General features: G+C 33.2%; 1 protein-coding gene across 1 annotated transcript in view; it reads right to left on the bottom strand.

Moving 5' to 3' along the window:
* Positions 1–7,963, bottom strand: part of LOC112211575 (uncharacterized) — a 42,775-nt gene extending 34,812 nt beyond the window's left edge. Inside the window, exons 1-2 of the mRNA XM_067047585.1 lie at positions 7,817–7,963; positions 5,990–6,349 (exon numbers count right to left, since the gene is read on the bottom strand). Coding sequence (XP_066903686.1) covers positions 5,990–6,349; positions 7,817–7,963 — 507 coding nt within the window. The remainder of the gene's footprint in view (positions 1–5,989; positions 6,350–7,816) is intronic.
* Between the last annotated feature and the right edge of the window lie 1,519 nt (positions 7,964–9,482).

The raw sequence follows: 9,482 nt of genomic DNA, 5'->3' as shown, positions 1-9,482 counted from the left end.
CATGTATTCATTACTTAGTAATATTTATTTATTACTTTTCTCTATATGTTTATTACTATTTTTAACAATAACATTACATAATATTACTTTTTTTAATTTTATATTTATTTTCTGTATTTCAATGTATGCATAGCATTATACTAGTACAAGAGGTCCAATAGAAAAAAAAAACTGATATTTCACCCCAATATTTTATGAAACCTATATATGATTACTAGTCAAAATTGATGAATCTGCCAGGTATAGGTAGGGGAAATAAAACATGACGGCTGTTTCAAAACCTTAAAAAAAAAATTTTTTATTGTTTATTTATTGTAATTTACAACTGTACAAAATAATACAATAGGTAAATATGTAGTATGTTTCATATACACTTGAAAATCTTGGGAAAGAACCACCCATTGGTGGTACTTCAAACATTAATTTAAACTAGAAGGTCTCGTGGCCATCTTCTTTTCAGACGCCTCGGAGGATTATCAGGGATTATTAAGGATGAAAGATTAAGAATTAATGGGTTAGGATGGTTAAGGAGCTTGGAATGAAAAGACGCATATCTGTTTTGGGCCAATTCTGTAACAAATGGGAGGTTAAGCTCTTCGTGAATGAGTTTATTTGTGACGTAATAAGGAACATCAAGGATTTTACGTAGGATTTTGGATTGTAACGATTGGATGCGGGAAGAATTTGATGGTTTGGTGGAGCCCCAGAGCTCAATTCCATATGTCCAAATAACCTTAAAAATAATCAATTTTTCATTGGGAGCTTTATATCTTTAAAACTACCAACAAAACTTGAAATTCTAAAAGAACATTATTTAAAGTAGAGTAAATTTGCTAAAATGCCCTAATAGAGCTATTTAAATTCAATAGTTCTTGAGATATAGCTTTTTAAAAAGCAACCTTTCATAAAAATGCTCAGAACGTACTGAAAGATCAGTAGTTGGTGAATTTATTTTGAGAAATCTATATCTCAAAATAATTTGACGCTCAAATGTCTGTTATCACTCAATTTAATGCTAGTTTAATGTACTCTCTTAATTTATAAAGTAATTTAGCTGACGTTTTCTTCGTAGGAGTTGTAATTTTCATGATATTTGCTAAAATAAATTGATTTATAGTTGTTCGGACAAATTTTCATTTGCCAAATTTATATTCATGTATAAATATTCATAAAAACTACTACCCCTACGAAGGTAAGTGTCATAAACTACTTTATAGTAAGTTAAGTTTCCTTTATTTTGAGTGTTGGCAGACATATGTGCGTCTTATGGGTCTATATTTTTTCTAAAATTAAACATTTTATAGAAACAACTAGAAATTAACAGTTTGTAATTTATTTTGTCTAATATCATAAAAACTACTACTCCTACAAAGATAAACGTTATAAACTATTTTATAATAAATTTAACTAGCTTTAATTTGAGTGCTGACAGACATCTGTACGTTCTATGGTTTTAAAAATAAAGTTTTTCATAAATCAAACTTATCGTCTAAACAACTCTAAATCAATTGATTTTAAGAAATATCATGAAAACTACTATTCCTACGAAGGTAAAGGTCATAAACTACTTTATAGTGCGTTAAAGTGGCTTTAATTTGAGTGCTAATAGAAATTTATACGTCACATAGTTCCTGAGATATAGATTTCTCAAAATAAATTAACTGACTACTGATATTGCAGTACGCTCCATACAACATTTTTATGAAACTTTTTAAAAGGCTATATCTCGAGAACTGTTGTACGTAAATAGCTCTGTTAGGACTAATATTTCAGCAAATTTACTCTTCTTTAAATAATATTCATTTAGATTTTCGAGTGTTGTTGGTAGTTTTTAGACTATAGTGCTCCGAATGAAAAATTAATGTATTTTAACGTTTTTAAAAAGCTGCCATTTTTTATTCCCCCTACCTATACTTGGCAGACTCATCAGTTTTGACTAGTAATTATACATAGTTTTCATTAAAGTAATAAAAAATTGGGGTGAAATAACTGCCTTTTTTTCTTCCTGACTCTTGTACTATACCCCTGTAGAAAATTGTTGAGTATTTTTTTTTTTTAGATTTTAATTGAATAGTGCTTATGTGGGAAAATACTTTCGATTATTACGTATACATTATTTCCTTACAAAGAACTGAATCTCTGACCTTTCAGGGGTTGTGGCGGTTCAGATTTTAATTTTTAATTATGTATTCATATTGTTATTTTATTTGAAATTTTTATTGTTTATAACTTATACTTTAATTTTGTTTTGACTTTGTTGAAGAGGGGAGAAAATAAAGACGTTTTGGTTAAGGGAAAAAATAAAATTATACATATGTAATAATAATGGAAAAAAATAATAATAAGGAAAAAAGGATAAAAGAAGAACAAATATATATTTCTGTTATATATTATAAGTTGGCTGTACTATGCCTGTATTTTAAAAGAATTAAAAAAAAAAAAGTTTAAGTGTAAGTTGTGCTGTGTATTTAGCAACCCTGTACGGTCGGGCAGCAAGACTTTTTAATTCAGTTTTTCTCACTAATAAAATTTTTTTTTGTAAAATGTGGTTGTTAATATGGTCTTTAGGAGGTTCCCCCCCTCTATTAATCATTCTGATTGATCGCTAATAATTTAAGAGGGAACCTAACTAAACATGGAAAACATAATAATGTAGCTTTTCATAAAGAATGTAGTTACATGATTTGTTCATTACATGCCAGGAAATGTTGCAATGTGCCGTGTCGTTCATTAATGCTGGAAGATAAACTTTCTACAGGAGTTGAGGGACGTACTTTGGGGATCCTCCTGGTGCCATCGTATCAATATCTAACGGGGTGAGGAACCCTTCAATAACTTACCTACGGCGGGGACCTCTTGAATAATTCCCTTAGTCAGCAAAGAACTGGGAAAATTTCAATCCCAGTGTTTTTTTTTCAGCAGAATGGAATCCGTAAATCTGTTAATTTTCATCAATTTAATTGGTTCATTGGAAAAATCCCTCCCATACTTCTTTCTAACTTGTTGAATTCCTTTAAGGAACTCTTTCTTGCTATGGGGTATTTATCTCCCTGCTGGAATGTACGACACAATATTCCATTTACCTTGAATTTTCACTAATCCCAGTTTATTGTACTTTAACTTTCTATGGATCTTATCGAAAGAGGAATGTTAATTTGTAATGAGTTCATTAACTTTCTCGTAAGGTGAGAAGGCAAACAGCCTCACAGGTGAGAAACAACCATATTTATGTTATTGATCGTTATAGAGATTAAATAAGTCACATTTCACATCTTCATAAAGTCATAAATCGCGATTTTAAATCATAAGATTATATTTCAAACGCGTAATTTGAAAAAAAAAAACATCGAAATTTTAAATTATTCCGTTGAATAGTTGTTCGAATTAATAACTGATTTATTAATTAAATTTCTCATATTCAGAGCCGAAGTAGTTTCTGGCTCCACTTTGAGCTACAAAAGTATTCATCACTTGGTGATAACAATATACACATAGCAATAGCTGTTATAAACACATGACGGATTTATAACAATGACAGAATTACAATCAGGAAAAGATTATTTGTACGGTTGCACGTAAGGAAGAACAGATGGTGCTAGAGGTCAGAATATTAATGTCCCGGTTCTTGCTACCTCTATGCCCGACCCTCCTCTTTCCCAAATAAGTTTTAATCTTTTTTATTGCACTCAAAAAAACACTTAGCAGATTGTCCCGAGTTCCTATTTTCTAGATTGAAATCAATTACCCTGATTATAAATCACTCCAGTTGATTCAATATAGATTTTACAATAACAGCATTTATATGCAAGGTCGACATTATTATTCAGTTAGTTCAATTTATAATAATATATTTCTTTAATAATAAATATATCTATTCAAGTATAATATTTTAATTAATAATAGATTATTAATAAAAATTTAAGGCATAAAAACTTTTTGAACCACATTTAGGTCCTCATTATTTAACTCCAAATTTAATTTTCGTTCCTTATCGCATGTGTTGGTTTAATTTATGTTACTAAATCATAATCATAAAGTATATGTAAATGTTTAATTTTAATTAAATACAATAATTTATAACAAACTATCAATTATGTTCATTAAATCAATGTACATCCTCAAATACAAAGTCCAATTGCGACACATTGCTGAGTCAGCTAGTAATTAAATAAATACAATTTCCATTTATTCCATTTAAAACACAAATCGTGAATGAAAATACAAATCGTTTCCCCAGTGTAAAAAAATTATAGCTGATTCAGGCTTAAAATATAAGCAGGATCTGAAAATAAGAACCTTACAAAAAAAACTAAATAATGAAGTAATAAATAAAATATACAGAATTCTACTGAACAGGAACATCTGCGCTAATCCTAACGACTGTTTTTTGTGAAGTCGGTCACATTATAGTTGTCTTGAGTCCATGAGGTCTCAGGTCATTTCAGTTCTCTCGTGTCCAAGAGGTCTCAGACCATTTTAGTTCTCTAGAGTTCATGAGGTCTCAGGTCATTTTAGTTCTCTAGAGTTCATGAGGTCTCAAGTCATTTTAGTTCTCTAGGGTTCATGAGGTCTCAGGTCATTTTAGTTCTCTTGAGATCATGAGGTCTCAGGTCATTTCAATTCTCTAGAGTTCATGAGGCCTCAGGTCATTTTAGTTCTCCAGAGTTCTTGAGGTCTCAGGTCATTTTAGTTCTCTAGAGTTCATGAGGTCTCAGCACATTTTAGTTCTCTAGAGTTCATGAGGTCTCAGGTCATTTCAGTTCATTAGAGTTCATGAGGTCTCAGGTCATTTTAGTTCTCTAGAGTTCATGAGGTCCCAGGTCATTTCAGTTCTCTAGAGTTCATGAGGTCTGAGGTTATTTTAGTTCTCTAGAGTTCATGAGGTCTCAGGTCATTTCAGTTCTTTAGAGTCCACGAGGTCTCAGGTCATTTCAGTTCCTTAGAGTCCATGAGGTCTCAGCTCATTTCAGTTCCTTGGAGTCCATGAGGTCTCAGGTCATTTCAGTTCCTTGGAGTCCATGAGGTCTCAGGTCATTTCAGTTCCTTAGAGTCCATGAGGTCTCAGGTCATTTCAGTTCCTTAGAGTCCATGAGGTCTCAGGTCATTTTAGTTCTCTAGAGTTCATGAGGTCTCAGGTCATTTCAGTTATCTAGAGTTCATGAGGTCTGAGGTCATTTCAGTTCTCTAGAGTTCATGAGATCTCAGGTCATTTTAGTTCTGTAGAGTTCATGAGGTCTCAGGCCATTTCAGTTCTCCAGAGTCCATGAGGTTTCAGTTCTCTAGAGTCGACGAAGTCTCAGGTAATTTTTAAGCTATATTACTTTTGTTTTCTTTAAATTTAGGTAGGGAAAAGTGCCCATTTTAATGATAGCATTGATGGAAGTTGCCTATGTATAAATATTCTTAGAGTATTATCTATTACCTTTATACTGACGCTGGAGATGTTGCGGTCCGGAGGTAGACTCTCCTCCCGCATCGGGGTGACCTCCACCGCCAGCCCCGACCAGGGACCTCTCGCCACTGACCTCCTCGGCCTCACCACACCGTTCTTGTCCAGCCAGCGGCCGTCGGGTGCCGGGTACAGAGAGAATCTAGTCGAGGATAGGCGGTTAATCAAAAAGCAATAATTATATAATTGTATAATAATAAATTATTAGGCTAGAATTATATGAATACAAAAAAATCTATAGTGCACCATTAGACAACTTTCAGAAATCACTTTTCATAGAGGTGAATAAATCCTTGTACATTTCAAAATAACTATTTTTTTATTATCCAGGAAGAAATTAATTTTCCTAAATTATTATTTCAAATATCTTCTTTTTCTGAATCGCCCCTCAGCTACCTCAGAGTAGTACGTTAATTTTATAGATATGGAGCTTCGAAAGAAAAATGATTTTTTTTTATGCTTTGACGCATCAATTTCGACTAGTATTTATTTATACATAGTTTTCATTAATACAATAAAAATCGGGGTGAAATAACTGACTTCCCTTGGGGACTTTATGGGCTGGGATCGGAACTCCGTCCAATGTTTCCGATTCCTGTCTGTCTTTTCCACCTTCTCCTTTCCCTCCTTCTGTTTCCGATTCCTGTCAGTCTTTTCCACCTTCTCCTTTTCCTCCTTCTGTTTCCGATTCCTGTTAGTCTTTTCCACCTTCTCCTTTTCCTTCTTCTGTTTCCGATTACTGTCAGTCTTTTCCACCTTCTCCTTTTCCTTCTTCTGTTTCCGATTCCTGTCAGTCTTTTCCACCTTCTCCTTTTCCTTCTTCTGTTTCCGATTCCTGTCAGTCTTTTCCACCTTTTCCTTTTCCTTCTTCTGTTTCCGATTCCTGTCAGTCTTTTCCACCTTCTCTTTTGTATTAATTTTAACAATAAGAGATGGTTGATTACGTCAAATAAAAAAAAAATATATTTAGTTTAGAGGAGCTTTTGAAATTAGACATTTAACCCGCGTCAGACTATTTCATTGGAAAAAAAAAACAAATTTCAATGTTATTTCAGTAAAAAAAATGCTTTTTATTGCCTAATTCTCAAACACTTTTCTGGAAGTATTTTTTCCATTGACTATAACAGTGACCTTCCTTTGAAAGCGAGGTGATCCATGAAACGAGGATCGCACTCTTTTAACTAAATAAAGCTTTGTAAATATGTGTCAGGGTCGATTCTCGACAGAGCTGAAACACTGATGAAAAAATTGTTCAATGGCAATGGATCATGAACAGAAGCAGTGGCTAGGATTCGAGCCTTCGTCTCTTTGTCAAAGGACCTTTCTAAAGGTCCTCTAAACAAACACTTTTAATCAGTTTGTTTTGTTGTTTGAAGTTTTATTAAAACTCTATTTTTATTTGAAGGCAAATTAATCTGGACAACAACTAATTCCTGTTCAAAAACACATTATAATAGTTTATTTTTGTCTCCTGAACTCGAAAATAAATACGGAAAATATTAATTACCTCTCCGTTTTGAGATACCGAACTAATTGCTATTTCAATGATAACTTTTGGTGAACGAATGTCTAATATCGTCACTAAGGGTTTTTGAAATATCCGTGTTTAATCCAAAGCTATTGAGGTGTGATGTGAAATATGGCCATTCCTGAAAGATATGGTTAAATGTCAAATTGTTACAATATTGTCAAAGGTACATAAAGAAACAGCCTATTAGACTTTCATTAGTGCTGATGTATTTGTGCAAGTTCTCATGGAAACCAGTTGACTTTTTAATGTTAATTCGGAAAATATACTTCTTCCAAAACATTCAGGAAACAATTAAATCATTTAATTAGCTAAACTAAAATAAAAAATAAATTTGTTTATTATTTTTGCCTAAAATTCTTGATTTTGGAAATATTTTCTTGAAAATTTTAGATTAAAATTAAAAATTAAAATAAGTACCGCTACAATCCACGAAGGGTCAGGGGTTCAATACTTTGTAAAGAAGTAGTGTTACTAGACCAACGGCTGTACAAGGAGGTGATTTGGTCAGAATCACGCTCGACCGCCAAATTTTTACCCAATTAAAGAGGCTGGGGTTGCCCCGAGGAGGGCTCCAAGAACCCACAGGAGTTGACTTACGGCTACAGTGTACAGAAAACAATTCTCAGCCCAGCCGGATTCGAACTCAGGTCCTTGGAGTTAGGAACCACGCGCTATACTCCGTGGCTACCGCGCTCCCAACAAATTTTAGATAGGTTGTTTAATTTGTACATACCTATTTAGATGTATTGATTTGTGTGATTGTAAAGAGAAATAATTGAATTATTTTGTAAGTATTAAATTCTACTTTACCATCGAATTCCATATACGAAACATACCTGAAAGGATAAGTGGGGAAGCGGATGGGAGAGAAGATTATCTTTCAGTGAAAATGAAGACGGTGCAAAAAGAAAGAAAGGGGAGATGTCGCTGGCAGAAAGCATTCTGTTACATTTTCTTTCAGCATTTCTTCTCGTATCACACATCACCAATATTCAATTCTCTTATCCAAAGAGATTTTTCTCTTACCACTGTATTGTTTATTTTTTTATGAAAATACTTTAAATTTCACTATTCCTCAAATTTTATCCAGACAACCAGGAAGAAGAAAATCGATATTGAATAGAATAAAGCTTTTTTTTATGGATCATCATCGGTAAAGACATGTGATATAAACATGAACCTGGTAAAGGAGGTTACAAATATACACTCAGTAGTATAAACATTAAAATGACACAAGATTGGTTGTTCCAACAACACATCAAATCGTATATTAATAAAGATGTACACCCTTCATAATGTATGTTATCAAATTTTCCAGCCCCACAGTAACCTTTAATAATGCCCAACTTATTTCTGTCCTTTGGAACTTAGTTTCTTTGGACTACATCTGAACTAACGACTGACTTGGAATCCTCACACAAGACTGAAAAGACAGGAAACTTTTCGTCTATTCCGAGATTTACAGCACTTACTAGGAAAATGGTCTAAACTTTCAACTAATTGAAAAGACTGATTTACATGACTATAATAGAGCCTATCTGGACATACGGAGTTGAGATTTGGAACTCCACTAAACCATATAATTCCTCCCAATCCATACGGTCCAAAATCCTTAAAGCTTCTTACTTTGTCACAAATAAAGTCATCCATCAGGACCTCAATGCTTTATATGTAACCGCTCTAGCTCATACCCGATATCAATTCTACCATTATAAACTCCTTAGCCACACAAACCCGCTAGTTTCTAGCCTTGCTTCCTCTTCGATTAATGACGATCTTCTGAGGCGCCTGAAAAGAAGATGGGCTTGGTATCTTCTAATGTAGAAATGTTATTAGAGTACTACCTATGGGTAGTTTCTCTACAAGACTGCGTCATACATGCCATTATAATCCAACATAAAATTTACTAAATGTATTTTATGTAAATACAATTGTAAATGTCAATAAATATAATTTTTATTATATCAATAAATATAATTTTTATTAAATCGATTATTATTATTTTTTGAATTGAAAATAAAACCTTAGCTACGTCAGCTCTCAGCTACGGGAATATCCGCTCTTACAATTTTAATATTGCCATCTTAACCACGAGGCCTGTGCAAGTTTCTCTAGTGGTGCTTTAACACTAGTTACAGAGTTGCCTATCCGTTGGTTATAGAGTTGGCCTAGTTATGTCTTGGACGGTTGTCCTCCCCCCTTAGCCAATAAGCAACAATTAAAACTAAACCAATTATCCACTTTCCCGAAGTGCCTAAGTCCCTAACACGGGAAACATAGCTACAACTTTTCACAAAGGGGTCAAAGCCGTTTTCCTGTACAAGACTACTGCTCAAATTCCGTACTTTGTAAATAAATAACTAATGATCTATACATCTATCCTGTGAAATAAATATTTAAGATCACGTATACATAAAGGAATCCTTCCAGTATAACAATAAGATACCTGGGAATTCACCTAGATCGCCGCCTTACCTGGAATCACCATATCAACATCAAACT

This window comes from Halyomorpha halys, unplaced genomic scaffold (genome assembly GCF_000696795.3).
Source record: "Halyomorpha halys isolate HHAL.00 unplaced genomic scaffold, Hhal_1.1 Scaffold1146.1, whole genome shotgun sequence".
Classification (NCBI taxonomy): domain Eukaryota; kingdom Metazoa; phylum Arthropoda; class Insecta; order Hemiptera; family Pentatomidae; genus Halyomorpha; species Halyomorpha halys.
The sequence above is the reverse complement of the archived record's forward strand: the minus strand, read 5'-3'. Positions and strand labels throughout refer to the sequence as shown.